At 55.1% G+C, this 19,710-nt stretch overlaps 1 protein-coding gene and 1 pseudogene across 1 annotated transcript; one reads left to right on the forward strand and one right to left on the reverse strand.

Moving 5' to 3' along the window:
• Window positions 1–883: 883 nt before the first annotated feature.
• LOC144937288 (thyroxine 5-deiodinase-like) lies at window positions 884–2,270 on the reverse strand (annotated as a pseudogene).
• A 3,575-nt stretch (window positions 2,271–5,845) lies between these two features.
• LOC144937048 (uncharacterized) lies at window positions 5,846–10,936 on the forward strand. Its single transcript, XM_078864282.1, has 2 exons — window positions 5,846–6,650; window positions 10,461–10,936. Exons 1-2 carry the CDS (start codon window positions 6,258–6,260, stop codon window positions 10,473–10,475), a joined length of 408 nt encoding a protein of 135 aa, XP_078720408.1. The 5' UTR covers window positions 5,846–6,257; the 3' UTR covers window positions 10,476–10,936.
• Window positions 10,937–19,710: the final 8,774 nt, after the last annotated feature.

A 19,710-nucleotide genomic window follows, 5' to 3' on the forward strand; every position in this document is an offset into this window, starting at 1 on the left:
AAGTGCCGACGTATGCACACCGCAACGGGTGCGCACACGCTCGCGCACGCTCACACGCACACACACGCACACACACACGCACGCACACACACGCGCACGCGCGCACGCGCACACACACACACGCACACACACATACTACCACGGCGCAAGAGGCAACGCAGAGAACGCGTCCCGAGAGAGGAACAGCCGCTGTGGAGACAGAGCGATAACAGCGACTCGTGCACAGCGTCAATACTGAGAGCGGCGACGTTCCTCCCATCACGCCGCTGCTGCGCTGTGCCGACGTGAAGCCAAGAGACGAAGGGATTCACTTCAGCGGGGAACTCGCACAGCGAGTAGTGCACGACCTTGTGAGATTAAAGGCCACCGATCGCCTAGCTGCGACTATCCGCGTGGCTCTCTTGAGAGACGGGGGGGGGGGGGCGCGGGGGGGGGGGGGAGAGACGGAGAGTTCGTGACGCGTCAGCTGCAGCTGCTGGCGGTCACCGGCGAGCGGGCCGACGACTCCAGCTCGCCCGCTCGCTCCACTGCCCCTCGGGATCCCGGTTCATTCGCAGGCGGCTGAGGCCCCGATTCGAACCCAGAGTCTCGCGGGACCGGCGCAGTGCTCCGACGCCGCCATTATGAATGCCCTCCCTGAGCAACTCGGCCACTTTTAAAACAAAGACAACGGCGCTCCTGCTACTTCTCTACTGACGACGACGATGATGATGCTGATGCGATGACAATGCCATGGTAGTGGTGATGATGATGGTTAGAGCCATTTGTCACGGTTACGATGCGGCTCATAGAGTTTCGTGTCCGTCACTTTGACAAATCCGCGCGCTAATTACGAGGGAGGCAACACGGATTGATGATTGATGCTGACGCGAGCACGGAACTTTTACGCGCTCGCGGGCGGCAGGAGCAGCGTCTCACCCGCTCCCCTCTCCTCCTCCCCCTCCCGCCCCTGGCCGCCCTGGAACACCTCGAGCCACCTGCGCACGTCGGCCAGCCGACCCCCCGTGGGGTCGCGGCTGCCCTGGTAGACGACGCGGCCGCGGTGCAGCACGAAGAGGCGGTGGAACGCGGCCCCGTAGGCGCGCGCGCACGCGTCCCCCATGCCGTCGGCGACCAGGGCGCACGGCGGCGCGAGCAGCGGGGACAGCTGCTTGGCCGCGGCCAGCCGCTCGCACAGCGTGCGGTGCTGCGGGACCTGCAGCAGCGCGTCCCCGGTCCGCCACCCGTCCGAGGGATGCGCCTCCCTCGTGTACACCACCAGCACGTCGGCCACGGCCGCCCAGCGAGCCGCCAGGCGGGACAGCGCGCCCAGCCGCGCCACGAACGGTGGTCAACTGCCGCTGCCGAAGCACACGACGAGCGGGCGGCGCGGGTCGCGGGAGAAGTCGAGGAGGTGGTCGCTGCCTGTGTCGACGCCGTTGCGGCAGCCGCGTCGGCGATCGGGGCGCACGGCGACGACGGGCGAGTTGGGAGCCGGGCCGCCCAGCCTCGCCTCGCGGCCCGCGTTCATCAGGTGGCCGCGCCACACGGCGCGCAGCGCGGGGCACGTGAAGGTCCGCTCCGTAGCGGAGATGCGCAGCGGGGGGTCCTCCTCCTCCTGCTGCTGCTGCTGTCTTGCTCCTTCATCAGCGACACTCGCACCTGCCGCACCTTCGTCCCTGTGAGGAATGTCGATGCTCACTTGGCCGTGGGGCGCTGCTTCCTCGCTGCTGCTGCCGTCACCGCCACAGCCGTCACCTGGTGACAGCAGTGCACTGGAGGACGACTCCACAGAGGGAAATGATTTTGAAGGCGGCGCCGCTGCTGCTGCTGTTGTCGCTATTGCGGTTGCTGTGTCGCCCGGTAACGACGACGACTTTTGCATTCGTTCGAGCACAAATCGGCGCACGCAGGGCACGTCGAGCAGAAAGAGCATGAGCGCAGAGAGGAGAAATCGCGGCAGAACGCAGAGCCACTCGGCCAGCCGCCTCACCTGCAGCACCTTGCCGAGCGCCGCCACGGGCGGCAGCAGCAGCAGCAGCATGGCGGTGGTGCCGCTGTGGCCGCTGCCGCCGCGGGGATGGCTGAGGGGCCTGCGCGCCACCAGACCCACGGTGCCCCGTGCCTTCGACGCCTTCGAGCGTCTTGAGGATTACACGGCCAGGCCCGCGACTTGCTGCCTGAAGGAGGAGGAGGAGCGGCGGTCGTCCGCCACAGGTGATCTGCCCACCTTGACCTGCCGCTGTCCTGGACCCACCCCGACGACGGCGATGATGGTGATGACGGCGATGATGCTGATGATGGCGATGATGCTGATGGTGCTCCACGTGGGTGGATGGATGGAGAGTGGACCGCTGGAACTTCGCTCGTGCCATTTATATATGTGTCTGTGTGCGCGTGTGTGTGTGTCTGTGCGTGCGTGCGTGTGCGTCTGTGCGTGTGTGTGGAGGTAGGGACGCACACACGCGCACGCAAGCACCAGCGCAACGTGGTGCGGGCGGGCGGACGGGCGGGTGAGCGGATGCGTCACTTTGTTTTGTTTTTGCCTCGCGGGGCGAGGAGCGAGCGGATTAACGCTGCGGTCGTGGTGGTGGTCCGAGCGTGCGCCGCGGTGAGGACGCGGTGGGGGTTATCTCGGGTTAGTGGTGGGGGGGGGGGGGTTAGGTGGGGGTGGATAAGGTGTAGGTGGGGAGGGGTTGGATAGTGGACAGAGCTATTGGCGGGCGGGGGGTCAGATATGTTTTGGAGTGGGGGGTATTTAGTGTTAGTCGGGAGGTCAGCTATAGTTAGTAGGGGTGGGGGGTTAGGTCTGGTTAATGTGGGGGGTGGGGGTTAGCTGTGGTTAATAGGAGTGGGAGCGGGCGGGGGGTTGTTAGTTATGGTTAATGTGGGGGTGGAGTTGGCTGTGGTTAGTAGGGGGTGGGGGGTGTGGAGTGGTTAGCGATGGTGAGTCGTGGGGGTGTGGGGTGGTGAGCTTGGGGAGTCGTGGGAGTGTGGGGTGGTGAGCTTGGGGAGTCGTGGGGGTGTGGGGTGGTGAGCTTGGTGAGTCGTGGGGTGTGGGGTGGTGAGCTTGGGGAGTCGTGGGGTGTGTGGGGTAGTGAGCTTGGTGAGTCGTGGGGGTGTGGGGTGGTGAGCTTGGGGAGTCGTGGGGGTGTGGGGTGGTGAGCTTGATGAGTCGTGGGGGTGTGGGGTGGTGAGCTTGGGGAGTCGTGGGGGGTGTGGGGTGGCGAGCTTGGGGAGTCGTGGGGGGTGTGGGGTGGTGAGCTTGGTGAGTCGTGGGGGTGTGGGGTGGTGAGCTTGGGGAGTCGTGGGGGGTGTGAGAGGCGCTCTACTCGCCCCTGGAGGACCGTGAGCGAGCGCCCCCGCGTGGCTCCGCGCGGGACGAGGAACCTGACGGCCGAGAGCGGCGGGCGCAGTGGCCCCGTGGTGGTGGTCCCGTAGTGGTGGTCCCGTAGTGGTGGTCACCGTAGTGGTGGTCCCGTAGTGGTGGTCATCGCTGTGGTCACCGTAGCGGTGGTCACCGTGGTGGTGGTCACCGTGGTGGTTGCCCCGTGGTGCTGGCCCTGTTCGTGGTCACGCGCCCTCCATGGGGTGCGATGCTCTTGGTCAATCATCATCAGCGTCTCGAGACTTTCATACTCACCTAGGACCACTCGTTATCTCGCTTCCTTCGCCACGATGGCTATGAGATGTTAACTTCCTCGCCTGGAATGCAGGAGGTCCTGGCTTCGATCCCGACCCTGACGCCTGTTTTATATTTGGAGTTTACGTGTCTCTCTCCGTGGTCGCGTGGATTTTATTCCGGGTCCTCCGGGTTTTCCCTCCACCTTTAGAAACGTGCGTTTAGAGTATTTGGCTGCAATAAATGTCCACATGATCAGCCACTTCGTTGAGCTATTATTTGTGGCCAGGTAGCTTCTGAAAAAGAGCTACATCGTTCAGTGGGCTTTACCTGGTAAAATAAAATAGTTATTTTTATTATGTATGTTTGTACAAGTCGTGTAACCATAAGTCGTACGACTCTTTTCAAGAAGTTCGTTTTGAGGTTTTATTTTATCAAGATGTGTTCAGCCAATTACTGATGGGTTGTGTTTATTGTACAAGTGGAAGGAAACCGGAACACCCGTAGAAAATTCACTTGCTGCTGTAATCGCCTTCTCCTGGCGAGCCAGGGTACGGGCACTTCCTTGGCGCCCACGGGTAGAAGGGGAGTTTCACAACAACATCAGCGTACGGTAATCCACCAATCCCTCGCTGTCACTGCCTCTCCACAGCGCTGGATTAGCAATCAGCAGCCACCACACGGCTCGGGTGAGGGGGGGACGATGCTGTGACACAGCCGCGTGTGAGCAATAAGCCACGGGGTCTCTACTCATTGCTGTTAACTGCCGCTGACCAGGGCACCCTGACCCCCCCTCCCCCCCCCCCCGTGTTAGCTGGGCTGCGGATCCACATGGGGGTGTTGAGAGTCGGTGTGGGCGGCCAATGAGGGAACAGGGGGCACTTGGAGCGCTCCTCCTCACTCATACTTTCATTGGCCAATTTAAAACCACACCTAAAGCCCAAGACTGGGAAGATGTTTTCAGATGTCCGGACGATACTGGTTTTAACTGCCGTGCCAGGGTAACGTCCGTGCCCAATTGGGGTAAATGTTGTCCGGACTGCTCTCCAGCAACAACGCCCGATGGTGCTCAAGCAGCAGCGATAGATTGGTAACGTTGGTTCACCACGTGACACCTTCATTAAGTGGCCCTGTCAGGTGGAGAAGAGTTCATGACACATTTTACTCATATAGCGATCTGACCCAAACATCATGAATATTTAAAGCCAATTAAAATGTACACGAACAATTAATGAACATGAACAATAAAACATTGACTATTATAATGATACGTGATTCACGTATCAAGTCCACAAATCAAAAAGGCAATTATTTCTCTTCTGTGCCCTCTGTACCCCTTGCAGTGATAGAAGATCACTGACTGGTGGACAAAGCCGTTGAAGCTGCAGTAACAAGAGACTGAAAGTATTAAAGGGAATTCAGGAGCTGTCTGACAGAGGATACTCTCCAAATCCATCCATCAGTGGTGTTAATGGGCAGATGATTGGGAGGGATGAAGAAGCTACATCATAGGACCTCCCTTGCTACTATCGAAATATAAGAATAGGTTTCACCCTTTCTGGCATAAACAGTTTGTGTCAAGATGTTAAAACACCAAACAGGACTCATGTCTGTGTAGTAGAGTTACCCACTCGATATTCACAAACTCGGAGAGCAAATCGTTAACAAGGTTTTCCCGCTCAAACTAACGGTCAGGGTCTCACAAGCTGTGAGAGCTGACCGTAAACAAGGTTTTCCCGCGTGACCAAACGGTCAGGGTCAGATAGGGTGAATTGGGATCGAAAACCATATTGGGAACGACCAATCACAGGGTTCCACAAGGTGGCCGGGGATTGGACAACCCGGCCACGAGCAGGTATAAAGCCAGAGCGCTCAGAGCTCTCGGGGAGTTGAAACGACACGAAGACCCAAGACGGCGGAAGAAGCCTAGGACCCTGGACCAAGCCCTCCAGCCCTTATCAGGGCTAGGGTTCAGTGTAACCAGTGGTCGGGAGACATCTCCCTAGGTCCCGCCATCGAAAACCCGGAAGAGAATGTCCTTCCCGCCGACGGGTCACGTGGGGGCGGAAGCCAAGCGCATGCTGGGACCTCCGGGGGCCAATCACAACACACCGCGTCATCGCTGAGCGACGCTGCCTCTGCAGGACCCTCCAGCAACACCGCGTCATCACGGCCGCGACGCCGTACAGTACATGTTGTTGACCAAGCCATCGCTGCGTTCGGGACCGAGTCCGAGCTTGACGAAGACGACGACACAGCTGCTCTACAGCAGCGACTGCCTGTCTTTCGCGAATTCTCGTCCACAGGGGGCGACTGGGCGGCATTTCAACGTCGCTTCCTCAGCCATCAGGAGATGGTGGGCTGGTCGGATGCACAAGCACTTCGTGCACTGCCAGCCACCTTGGACGATGACTCTCTCGCTGCACTCATCTCCATTCCCAAGCGACAAAGGGCGACACTACAAGCAGCACTTCAGCGGCTGTCTGATGTCTACGGACCTCCTTCCGCCACACGCCACCAGTTCTACGAGAGACGGTGCAAGCCAAGGGAGTCGCCATTGGCGTTCCGCACCGCGCTACTCGCCATGGCAAGAGCGGCTTACCCCCGCATGGACGATGAGGCTATCGACGCACTCGTCCTTCAGTAGCTGCTGGAGATGGCGAGGGGGCTGCGCCTTGTCATCCAGGCCGTGGATGACGAGGACATGTGCTCACTGCGAGCTGCCCGGAGCATTCATGCTCACTTAATGCTGGACCAGGACGAGACCATCACCGCATCGGCTACGACATCGGTGCCTGCCAGCAGGGACAACGCTCGCTCTCCTGATCGAGTCTTCTCGACGTTCAGCGCGACGCCCCAGCGATCACCGGATCGCACCAGTCGCCGCAACGACTGGGAGCGGGGACGGCCCTTCCCCCGCGGCGACGCGACGTGTTTCAACTGTGGCCGCCGAGGCCACTTTTCTTCCGACTGCCGTGCACCTCGCCGCCGCTCCGCCGGATCCCGAGACCGGGACTACAGAGCTTCCAGAGCAGCGCAGCATAACCAGGCAAGTCGCGGCACCCCACACGCTCGGCCCTCATACACACCACAACACACCATTGACTCCGCTCGGAACACGGCGTATGACACGCGGCGTTTGGCCGACTCTTCGCGACCACTGCGACCCGGGCAGTGGTCAGAGCTGGCCCATAGAGTGGTTGCAGCAACGGCGGGTTCCTCGGTGGTTGTTGGTTCGATCGAGGGGGTGGAAGTGCGCGTGCTTGTCGATACCGGTGCATCGGCCACTATCATCTCCGAGTTAATTTACAACATACTGCCCGGCCGATGTCGTTCATTGGAAAAGGTTTCCATTCCGTTTTTCACCGCTAATGGAAGTTCCCTAGGGATTCTCGGGCAAATTCGGGCTCAAATTGCCATTGGCGATATTAAATTGGCCGGACCTGTTTTTGTGTCTTCTTCCCTTGCGGTGCCGTGCCTTCTGGGAACTGATTTTCTTGCCAAAATGCCCATTAAAATCCTTATCGATCAGGGATGTATTGAACTTCCCTCGGGCCACCGGATGGCATTTTTACCCGCGGCCACGCATTCACGGACGGAAAATGCTTCCGTACAGGCTTTTGCGGCTTGCGCTGTACGCATTCCGCCAGGGGCACAAATGCTCGTACCCTTACGGTTAAAGAAACCGCTCGCTCCCACCGCCTCGGTAAATGGCATTTTATTGGGACCCTCCAACACAGCAGTTAACAGCCTTTCGTTGGTGGCCACACAGACTCTTGTAGCGGGCGACAGGGAGCAATTTATACAAGTTTTGAATGTCGGTCTGTCAGACACCGTCATTCCACAGGGGACAGTGCTCGCTCATGCGACAGTGGCGCCCCTGGGGACCGGGGTTGTCGGACACGTAGCGAACAGTCAGCAGCCTCTCCCTCATAACGTTGACGAGGGATGGATTGACGCTCTCTGCGCGGATGCCGGCGATTTATCCGGGTCACAGCAGAGTAAATTGCGGGCTCTTTTGCGGGAATTTTCGGATGTGTTCAGCAAATCACAATTTGATATTGGCTGCACCAAGCTGCTGCGTCACCACATTGACACTGGTGACGCTGCCCCTATCCGCCAAAACCCGTTTCGGCTCAGCCCTGCGGAGAAACAGCATGTTAAATGGGCAGTTGACGACATGCTGGCGGCTGATATCATTTCTCCTTCCAACAGCCCCTGGAGTGCCCCGATAGTGCTGGTCAAAAAGCACGATGGCAGTCTTCGATTCTGTGTAGATTTTCGGCGCCTAAATAAAATTTCTGTGGCTGACGCATATCCTCTTCCACGTATGGATGAGTCATTGGATGCTCTGGCAGGGGCGCGTTATTTTTCCACTTTGGACCTTCTGTCAGGGTTTTGGCAACTCCCCCTCGACGAAGCATCAAAGCCAAAGACTGCTTTTCGGACACCACAGGGCCTTTTCGAGTTTAATAGATTGCCCATGGGGCTCCACTCGGCTCCAGCGACGTTTCAGAGGCTCATGGAGCTGGTCCTCGCTGGGCTCCAGTGGGACTCATGCCTTATCTATCTTGATGACGTTATCGTCTTTGGCCGCACGTTCAACGAACACATTGAACGGTTGCGCGCTGTTTTCGAAAAGATGCGAGCTGCGGACCTTAAATTCAAACCGCAGAAGTGCCACCTTCTGCGTGAGTCTGTGCGCTATCTAGGCCACATAGTCAGCCGCTCGGGTATTTCAACAGACCCTGAAAAGACTAAATGTGTCAGCCAATGGCCTACCCCCACCTCAGCTGGGGATGTTCGCAGTTTTATCGGGTTCGCGTCGTACTACCGACGTTTTGTGGCTGGTTTCGCTACAATCGCCAAGCCACTACACGCTCTTACAGCGAAAGGGCTGAAATTTCATTGGGGAGACGCGGAACAGGCCGCATTTGACTCCTTACGGAATGCTCTTGTAGCAGCACCGCCCCTGGCTTACCCCGATTTCGCAAAGCCATTTATTCTGGACACCGATGCCAGTAACACCGGGATCGGTGGGGTGCTATCCCAAATCGTTGATGGCGTTGAGAGGGTGGTTGCCTATGGAAGCAGGGTTTTGTCCCCTGCAGAGCAACGTTATTGCGTAACCCGACGCGAGCTGCTGGCCATTGTTTACTTTATACAACAATACAGGCCATACCTGTACGGTCAACGGTTTACCGTGCGCTCCGATCACTCTGCGTTACAATACGCTTTGCGCATTGACCAACCGTCTGGCCAGCTCTCCCGATGGCTTGAAGTCCTCCAGGACTACAATTTTATGGTGATTTACCGTAAGGGTACACAGCACAGTAATGCGGACGCGCTATCTCGCCTCCCGTCAGAACAATGCGCCTGTTTCACGGGTTCTGGCCGGTGCAAACCGCAAATAGTACGCCCGGTTGCACCTCCTGAAACGGTTTCTGCTGCCCTTCCTTCCGATCCTGCGCCGGGTGTGGACCACCAAAATCCGCCAGCAAGTGACGACTTGCTGGGGATAACGTTGGATGAATGGGGTCGGCACCAAATGAGCGACGCGTCATTGTTGCCTTTGCGTCGTCGCGCATGTGATTCGTCCTCACATTCAAGTAAATCGAACTCTTTTGCCATGCGCCGCGGTCTGCTCATGCATTGGGATGCTGATTCTTGCCAGTACAAAATTGTAGTGCCATCGGCTTTGCGGTGTTCGGCTGTGTGCGCAGCACACGAGCGATTGTCGCACCTGGGTGTGCACAAAACCATTGGCTTGCTAAAACTACAATTTTACTGGCCGGGCATGCTCCGCGACGTAACTGATATTTTAACGGGCTGCACCCAATGTGCGCAACGTAAACCTCCAGCGAAGCCGGCATGCCCACCGCTGCAGCCCATCACGGTATCCCGTGTGAACGAGCTGGTTGCTCTCGACATTTTGGGGCCTTTCCCTACGACGCCTCGTGGTAACAAGTACCTTCTGGTTGGGGTGGAGTATTTTACACGGTGGCCTATGGCCTGGGCCCTCCCCAACCAGTCGGCAGCAGCCGTGGTGGACGCCTTTGTTCAAGGCTATGTGCTGGACAAGGGCGCTCCAGAACGGTTGCTGACCGACCAGGGAAGAAATTTTTCAAGTACCCTGCTGAGTGAGGTATGCCGCCTGTTGGGCACTAAGAAGGTGCGCACTTCGCCCTATCACCCCCAAACAGATGGCATGGTGGAGCGGTTGCATAGAACCCTCACCTCTATGCTATGCCATCAGGTTGACGAATCCCACGTAGACTGGGACCTGCAGATCCCAGGGGTCCTCGCTGCTTACCGCATGGCGCCACATGCAGCGACAGGGTTCTCCCCATTTTTCCTAATGTATGGCAGGGAGGCCATTCCCCCGCTGATGTGCGGCTTGGGATAGAGCAGCTCCCACAGTCATCGAAGCTCACTGACCATTTGCGGTTCAACCTGCAAAAGCTGTCTGAGGCTCGTGATGCGGCGATTGAAAATTCTGCTTCCCGCCAGCGGGCAAATTCGAGGTTGCAGGCCCCTCGCACGTCCGTGCATCAGTGGGCTCCAGGTGATATGGCGTGGCTTCATTGCCCCCAGGTGCCGGTGTCCACATCGGCTAAACTCCTAAAACCATGGCGAGGTCCGGTTGAGGTGGTCCAGGTAATGCGCCCACAGTGTGTTAAGATACGTTGGGGACGACGGCGCTGGTTCGTGCACCCCTCTCGTCTGAAGCCATTTATTGCTCCGCGCGGCTCTGCGTCACACTCAAAACACGAGGGCCGAGCGTGTGATATGCCCGACGAGCTGGATGTCGCCCCGTTGGTACCTAATCCACAGCGCAGACGTCTCATTCCTCCCACAGATGATGCGGGACTGAGGGAGCCGTGCGAGCCACGAGTCTCTGCACGAAGGCCCCGTGAGCCGCCCAACATGTTTGCCAGGATGCCTGACCCGTCTACAACAAGAGTCTCTGCAAAGAGACCTTCTGACCCACCCAACATGTTTGCCAAAATGCCTGACCCGCCCAACATGTTTACCAGGATGCCTGACCCGCCCAACATGTTTGCCAGGCTGCCCGACCCGTCTGCTCCAAGGGTCCACGCAGAGAGGCCTCCTGCCCCTGCTGACAGTTTTGCCAGGATGCCTGGTCAGCCTGCAGCCCGGAAAGGGGCACCCATCCCCTACGACGGGCCCGCGAAATACACACGGGCTAGATCGCGTCGCTTTTCTTGATTGCCCATCGTTTTTTTTGCGGCAGCTGAATGCTGCATGCGTTGTGCGTCGCGAATGTCGTTATTTGTGATTGGTTCTGACCATGTACATATGTTGCGTTGTTGATGGGGGGGGGGGGGTGTTCCTGTTCTTGTTGGATGTTCCTGTTCTTGTTGGTTTTGGCACACACACACTTTGATTCATTGATGGGGATTTTCTGCTTGTAACAGCCGGGACGGCTGAGGCTTCCGAAGGGGAGGGTGATGTAGTAGAGTTACCCACTCGATATTCACAAACTCGGAGAGCAAATCGTTAACAAGGTTTTCCCGCTCAAACTAACGGTCAGGGTCTCACAAGCTGTGAGAGCTGACCGTAAACAAGGTTTTCCCGCGTGACCAAACGGTCAGGGTCAGATAGGGTGAATTGGGATCGAAAACCATATTGGGAACGACCAATCACAGGGTTCCACAAGGTGGCCGGGGATTGGACAACCCGGCCACGAGCAGGTATAAAGCCAGAGCGCTCAGAGCTCTCGGGGAGTTGAAACGACACGAAGACCCAAGACGGCGGAAGAAGCCTAGGACCCTGGACCAAGCCCTCCAGGCCTTATCAGGGCTAGGGTTCAGTGTAACCAGTGGTCGGGAGACATCTCCCTAGGTCCCGCCAGAGGACACTGGAAGAGCGGGATATTAAGTAGCCTGTAGGGTACGGGGGCTTGTACGTTCTGAGTGTAACGGGTGAGGGGACCGTATACCCCTCAGTGCATAGGGACTGTGTTAAATAAACGAATCAAAGTGTGTGCTACAAAAGACGTTGAAGAGTCCGTCTGTACAACACTACATCTGCATTAACCACATATACTTGTGATGAACATGCAAACAGTGCATTGCCTTTGTGCTGCTCGCCTTTTGGCGTCCTCTGGTCTAACACTTTGAAACGAGGCTGTAAAGGAAGCTGTCTCTGGTGTGGACCAATCAGTTTCAAAGACAACGCATCATATACAACCAGAGCATGTTTTTGTTTGCATGTTCGCCACAAGTGTATGTGGTTAATGCAGTAACATGATTCCTTGCAAAAGGTTTCTATTTGGTGTTTTAACATCTTAACAAAACAGTTTTATTGCCAGAAAGGGTAAAACCTATCCTTGTAGAGATTAAGAAGTTGCTAAACGATGAGATGAACATTTTGAATTAATATTGAACTGCCCACTACCAACAACTAGCTCCAGCTTTGGACAAATATCCATGTTCCAGTTATCAATACGAGTACAGGTGATGCAACCAAAGCAGAGGTCACCAAGGATAACTTCACAATGGCAATGCTTGGAGCTGCCGATACGCTCCATGAAGGGTCGCTAAAATCCGGGGAAGTGATCATTGAACAACTCGCGGTCATTTTGCAATCTCGGATAGGAGATGGAGGGATGAATTTTAAATCCCACAACCGATCTAAGCATGCACTGAGACTGGAGTTAACGTGTTGCCACTGCCCACGTAGGTGACTTTACCGAAAGAACCAAAGAGTATGGATTCCTGCAGTCACGAAAGCTTCCAATCAAGATTGTCACGAATTTTGTTGACCACAATGAAGGGAGACAGTAGATCAGACGTCGAGATCTGAACGGGCAGGACTTCTCTGGGGGAAATCATGCTGCGAATGGATAAACGCGCTGCGACGACTGGCTGAGAAGTATTGTGCGTGCTAGGAGAAGTCTCTTCTGTGCCCTCTGTACCCTAGGAGCCGGTGCTCGTGACCGACATTGACCTCAAGACGTCCACCTTTCGACATCGTGCATCGGGAATCCACGTGGATGGAGCACAGTGAAGAGCGATGGAGTTTCGGAGAAGATGGTGAAGGTTTGCATGCTTTGACACATGTTGCTGGTGAAGAATACATCTAGAAGGCCAATAGAAAACTACAAACTATTATTTATTTTACCAGATAAAGCCCACGGAGCTATATAGCTCTTTTTCATAGGCGACCTGGCTATCACAAATGATAGCTCGACGAAGTGGCTGGTCATGTGGACATTTATTGCAGCCAAATACTCTAAACGCACGTTTCTAAATGTGGAGGGGAAACCCGGAGGACTCGGAGAGAAAATCCACACAAACTCCAAATATACAGCGGATGTCAGGGTCGGGATCGAACCTAGGCCCTCCTGCATCCCAGGCGAGATAGTTAACATCTCGCCACTGTGCTGCCCTACAGATACAGTATATTTTTCGTTGAGAGACAAAACATAGGGTGAGTTATTCGTTGTATTACCCAGGGTGATCTTTCCAATAGCGCATCCTAAGTTTTATAAAAAAAATCGGACTTGTAAATTATTTCGTAACGTTTTGCTGTGCCGACAGGGGCCCTCTCAGCACCAAATAACATCTTGAACAACAAACCCGGTAGTATTTATTTATCAAGCCTGGCACTTGAAATTGACTGAACGTTTTTTTTGCGGGAACAAATGCTGGCAGTTACTATAAGTCTAGAAGGCCAATAGGACGAACGACTATATAAATGTGTGTGTTACAATATTTTTATATGGAGCTATGGACTGAAGTTTGTTTTAATCTGTCTGATACGACACGAGTGTGAGCGACTGAGTGGTGTCAATTCAGCAGCTCTGCGGTGCGCCGACGCCCATTGGTTAGCGCCGAGTCAAGTTCAACTCCGGGCTTCTTGGGTCAGCTGGCTTGTGCTAGGCATAGATGTTGCTCATACCGAGGTGATTTCTGGAAAGCAACGATATTTAATTACTTACACGACTTGGATTGGGCCATTAGGTCGAATGCAAATCTAAACCTTCAGAGGCACAGCGATTCAAATTGCTGGATGAAGGCCAATGTTTAGAATCTGACAGCTGGACAATACAATGCAAAACATTCAGGTTTACGCCGTCCAATTTGAGGAGTTTGAAGATTTTGTTAATCTCCGCTCCTCGCAGTATTCCATGGGCATCGCGTCTCTCACCAGGGTGCCATGGAGTTTTTCTCTCACCGCGTCTGTGATGGTTTCACCGAAGAGGCTACGGAGACGTCGTAAGTTACGACCTAGCACAAACATCAGGAACTACTTATAAGAATAACATCTTCGACTTGTAGCACACTGCCCACAGTATCCGCTCACTCTCGCTGAGAGAAAGAAAGAGAGAGGATGACTGAGACAAGCAGGAAGGCAGTCACGCAGTCAGCCAGCACCGACAATTGCCCCGAGTTCCGTGGTCCTCTATATATTAAAGTGTTATCAATGTTTAAGATATGGAAGAAAACCAGAGCAATTAATTAAAGCCGACATGTGCGAGGGGGAAACGCTCTATCCCGTATAGATGAAACAATTGGAGTCCAATCTTTGCTACTGTACCGCATTCTCCTGGGGAGCCAGGTGGCGCGACACATCGACGCCCACGGGAAGAGAGTTTTACAAGAGTGGTTCAATCCACCAACTCTCCATCGCTCCAGAATGCTGCATTGCAGACAATCATAGAGAGCGCCGAACGCCTGGCTATACGTGTGGACCTGAGTCGTGGGGACATTAATGAAGGGTCACTTAAATAGATTGTAGGCATTTTCAATGGGTTGCCAAGAACGTTTGCGTCATGTCAAGTGGTCTGACTGAAGCTCCCCATTGACTTCATAGATCCATGGAGCTCCCCAATGACATCATAGAGCCCTGAAGCTCCCCAATGACATCATAGAGCACTGGAGCTCCCCAATTGACATCATAGAGCCATGAAGCTCCCTAATGACATCATAGAGCCATGAAGCTCCCCAATGACATCATAGTGTAATGAAGCTCCCCAATGACATCATAGTGTCATGAAGCTCCCCAATGACATCATAGTGTCATGAAGCTCCCCAATGACAGGGTGAATATCTCAAAGACTCAGGATCAGAATGAGCGTTGCGCACGTCGGTCGAAGGGGGACATGCCATGGTCGGTTGGGGATGCTGCGTGGCTTCATTGCCCACAGGTGCCAGTTGATGCCTCTGCTAAACTTCACCGGCCATGGCATGGCCCTGTGATGATTGTGGAGGTTTTGCGCCCTCAGTGTGTTCATGTTCATCACGGTTGCCGGGTTTGGTTTGTTCACCCGTCGCGATTAAAACCGTCCGTTGCTCCTGTGCCGCCATCGTCATTTCCCAATCCCGGAATTCAATTCCGGTGCTTGACATTCCCAACAGACCTGTCATCCCTGTCAAGAGTGATCTTCCGCAGCCTGTTTCTTTGCCGTTCACAGCGCCACTGAAGGTGGCGGCGAGTCCGGAGGATGTCGCTAATTCCCCGTGCCCATCGGCGGGAGTTCTGGTGGGACCGCCTATTGTTGGACCACTACCCCCACCAGTCGGTGTTCTTGTCTCGCCGCTAGCGGACGGACCAGCTATGAGGGCACGCTCTAAATCGTTGCTATTTTTTTAAACCATTATTTTATTCGGATTGTGTGCTTTTTCCGCGGCGTTGTTGTTGTGTTGGGGGGAGTCCTACATTTTTTCATAATTTTCTTCTCTCGTTGTGTTGCGTTATGCAGCTGATGACATTCTGTTGTGTTGCCCTTCCTTAGCCGGGACGGCTAAAAAAATATATACGGGGGGGGGGGGGGGGGGTGATGTAATGAGAGCGCCATCGCCTGTATTATTCATGGGGCATGTATTTTATTCTACAGCCATACTTATCCATAGTGGGGTTTATATCTGGGTGAAAGTGAGAGGCGGTTCCACCATGGAGGCTTCAGGAACATTCAGGAAGGTTCCAGAAGGGGCGTGGCCAGAGGCGGGGCTTAGACCTGGGTAGGGGGATATAAGGGGACATGGAGCGATGTGAAGGGGTCGGTGTCGAAGACTGAAGAGGAGCCCCGCCGCTGCTGCCCCGCCACCTCCATCAACCACGTGGCGGCTCGTCCTCCAGCCGCCCAGCCGCTCCTTAGAGCACCGTCAGCCGGCGGTGCGTTGGAGAGCGGGTGAGTGGCGCGGGGAAGCGTAGCTACATGAAGAGTGGATGCCGCAAGAAGGAATAGACGGAGACGTGTGGCTGTACCGAGCTTTTATTGAATAAACAACTTAGATTCTTTACCGTGTCGGAGACCACTCATTTCACCTGTACTGTAGACATTTCATAGTGCGTTCGGACCACGCGGCACTTCAATACGCGTTACGAGTTGATCAGCCATCCGGTCAACTATCCCGCTGGCTCGAGGTCCTTCAGGACTACACGTTCACGGTTACCTATAGCAAGGGTGTCCGACATGCCAACGCTGACGCATTGTCGTGATTGCCGACTGCCGGGAGGTGCGCGTGCTTCCTCGGTTCGGGGCGTTGCAGGCTACCAGTTGATGGCTCGCCTCCATCTCTCGCTGCTGCGGCCGATGCTGGGATAAATTCCACTGGGGTGTCCGATGCATCGGTCACGCAAGACACGTTGTTGGGCCTGAGTTTGGCTGATTGGGGGCGTCTTCAGGTGGAAGACCTGGAGTACATAAAACACTTGCCATGCTCCAGCTGGACTTCTTCTGGCCAGGTATGGCAAGGGATGTAGCCGACTTACTCCAAGACTGCACCGAGTGCGCACGCCGAAAACCTCCCGCTAGACTGTCCTGCCCGCCGTTGCAGTCCATTCGTGTGTCCGGTGTCAATGAACTTGTCGTGCTGGACATTTTGGGGCCATTTCCTGCCACTCCCTGGGGTAACAAGTACCTGTTGGTTGGGGTAGAATACTTCACTCGATGGCCTATGGCCTGGCCACTCCCCAACCAATCGGTTGCACCCATCATGGAGGCCTTTCTTCAGGGCTATGTCCTGGACAAGGGTGCTCCCGAACAGCTGCTGACTGATCAAGGGAAGAATTTCTCGACTACCTTGTTGCGGGACATGTGCAATCTGCTGGGCATGCATAAAATTCGTTCCTCACCATATCACCCACAAATGTCGAGCCACCAGTTGTGCGAGTTGCAGGACGATTGGGACCAGCTTGATTCCCAGGTGCCTGACTGCGTACAGGATGGCACTCTCACGCGGCGACTGGTTTTTTGCCATTTTACCTAATGTATGGCAGGGAGATTAACCCCCTGGTAGAGGTCCAATTGCATGTCAAGCTGCCTGCCTTTAAGTCTAAAATCGCCGACCACATACGTTTCAATGTCCAAAAGTTGGTCGATGTGCAGGAGGCTGCTAAACATAACTCGGAGTCGCGCCAACTGGCCAACGAACGCCTTCGGGGCCTTCGTACGTCTGGTCATCACTGGGTCGAGAGGGACAGGGCTTGGCTCCATTTCCCCCAGGTACCTTTGGCGACGTCGCCAAAACTTATCAAACCTTAAAAGAGCCCCGTAGAGATCATTCGGGTCGTCTGGCCGCAATGTGTCCAAATTCAGTATTGTAGGCGCCGCTGGTACGTTCACCCGTCACGTCCTAAACCCTTTGTCGCACTGCACACTTCGTCTGCACTACACGAGGGCCGAGAGAGTTATGGCGAGCATTCGTCCACCCAACCAGAGAGCCACCAGGTTGCTCGGGGCCCTGCAGACCCGCCACCGCAACCCTCCGCCGCTCCAGATGGACCAGCCACGCGGACTCGCTCAAAATCGAAAACATTTTCCTGAACTTACCCACATTCTCACGGCCTCCACACCGCACACTTACCTTGCGTCCGACTGGTCATTTGTTCGGGGTTTATTCTCGCCCTTGTCATGCCGACGGTTAGCCGCGTTGTCATTGGGTGTGTCATGCGGGTGCGGGTGGGCGTGCAACAATATGTATGTATATAGTGTACATTTTGTACAGGTGGGTTGGGGTATTTATGTGGGACCACTCGGTTTGTTGTTGTTATCGTTTTATTAAAGAGGCACACGTGGTTACATGTGTAATGAGAGAGCACCATCCAGGGGGTGCCAGAGGGTAAAGGGTACAGGCACCATGATGTAATCAGCATCCAAGCCTAAGGGGGGATAAGATCTTGGCCAGAGAGGACGGGCGGGGTTGCTGAGAGAGGTTCGGGAACTATTGGGAAAGTTCCACGAGGGGGCGTGGCCAGAGGCGGAGCTTAGCTCCTCCGAGTAGGATATAAGGGGGATCGGGGAAGGACTCAAGGTCGGTGTGGGGAGCCTGGGTTCCGGACCGCGTCACTGCTCATCTCCTCCTCGCCACGGGCCACGTGGCGGATCCTCCCTCGGAGCTCACCTCCGCTTCCAGCGTGCCGTCAGCCAGCGGCGAGGCCAGGAGAGTGGACGCATCGTCCACGGGATTGGAAAGAGGGAAATACTGGAGGGGGAAGGAGCGATGCCGTGCTGTACTTCCGTTAATAAAAGAAGCACTCGAACAAGCATCGCCTTGGAAGTCTTTTATTACACATGGTTTGTTGATGTTTCATGGGGGTTTGTTGGCAGCCGGGACCCACTACAATTGTCTTGCCGATTGCCTGTTCTCTATAACAATCTTTATTCCAATCCGTACTGCCACTAGGGGTCGCTACATTCACCAAAATAGTTAAAATCTATTTTTTTTTTTAATCACAACCGTGTATTGCAATGATCTATTCGATCTTGAGGGGCATACCATTGCCAAACCTCCGCTGGTTAGCAGTTGGTAGTCTCACCACAGCTCTGCCCTGTCAGACACCCAAATCATTAATTGTTACAATGGATAACGCGTTCACATTGAACTGAAGAGGACATTTGGCGGCACGGGAGCATCGTCTTGATATTCGGACAGGAGTGATAACACTGACGCCTATGTGCAGAGTGGTAGGAGAAAAGGAGGGAGTGTATTCCAGTGATATAAGAGGGAGTGAATTCCAGTGATATAGGAGGAGGGAGTGAATTCCAGTGAGGGAGGAGGAGGGAGTGAATTCCAGTGAGAGAAGAGGAGGGAGTGAATTCCAGGCGAGTGGAGCCGCGACGGAGAAAGGACGTGCCACGTGCACGGTTCGAGAGACTTGGCACTTGTCAAGGGGGAGGGGCGGGGGAGGAGACGACTTTTAAGGTGGATTGGAGGTTGCGAGATGAAACTCACGAACGAGACGGCGGAAAATGAAGAGGCCGGTTTGGCCCAGAATAGTGTCGCTGTGTCTGGCACGGCATGGACTCGCGAGGGCTCAGCTCCTCCTGTGCTTCATGGGAGAGTGGGAATAGCGGGCGTTGTGAGATTGAGCTGTGAGATGGCCAAGGAGATGGGGGCCACAACCACGGATTCTTGAAGCCATCTTTGTTACTGACTGCGGCACTTCGGGCTTTCTCCAGTTTCATTCGTTACACTCATTCGTGTGATTGGTGACACACGCCCAACCCGGGGCCATCCTGACGAGAAGTTCAGAGACGCAGCGAGGCTTGCCCGGGTACAGAAAGGGCGTTTGTGTGAGTCAGCTGCTTTGGTAGTTGTACGAATCCCGTGATGTTGTTTCCCGTCTGCTCACGATGAGTGCGGAGGTTCGATGTTCGAGACGATGGGTGTTTAACGAGTCTGTCTGTCCGTGGTGGCGAGATGTTTACTACCTCGCCTGGTTTCCAGGAGGCTGTGAGTTCGATCCCAACCCTGACGCCTGCTGTATCTCTCTCTCTCTCGCCGTGGTCGTGTGGATTTTTCTCCGGGTCCTCTGGTTTGTCCCTCCACATTTCGAATGAACATCACGCGTTTAGAGTATCTGGCTGCTATAAATGTCCACATGGTGATGATAAGCCACTTCGTTGCCCTCTCATTCGTGATGGCCATGTCGCTTCTGAAAAAAGAGCCACACAGCTGGGTTGGGGCCTTACCCGGTAAAATATAAATAGTTTAGTTTTCACTTAATATTCTGTCAGGTCACGTGAGGCGACAAAACAAGGCGACGCTGCAGACAAAACACATCGCAGGGCACTGGAAGCTTCCAGAGCAGGGGTCACCCACCGGGCACCGACAAAATCGCCTCGGTGCGGAGGG

This window comes from Lampetra fluviatilis, chromosome 18, assembly GCF_964198595.1.
Source record: "Lampetra fluviatilis chromosome 18, kcLamFluv1.1, whole genome shotgun sequence".
Lineage (NCBI taxonomy): Eukaryota > Metazoa > Chordata > Hyperoartia > Petromyzontiformes > Petromyzontidae > Lampetra > Lampetra fluviatilis.

Bases quoted from the DNA above. Each gene is read 5' to 3' on its own strand.
- LOC144937048 (XM_078864282.1), top strand. From the start codon at position 6,258: ATGGCGAGGGGGCTGCGCCTTGTCATCCAGGCCGTGGATGACGAGGAC.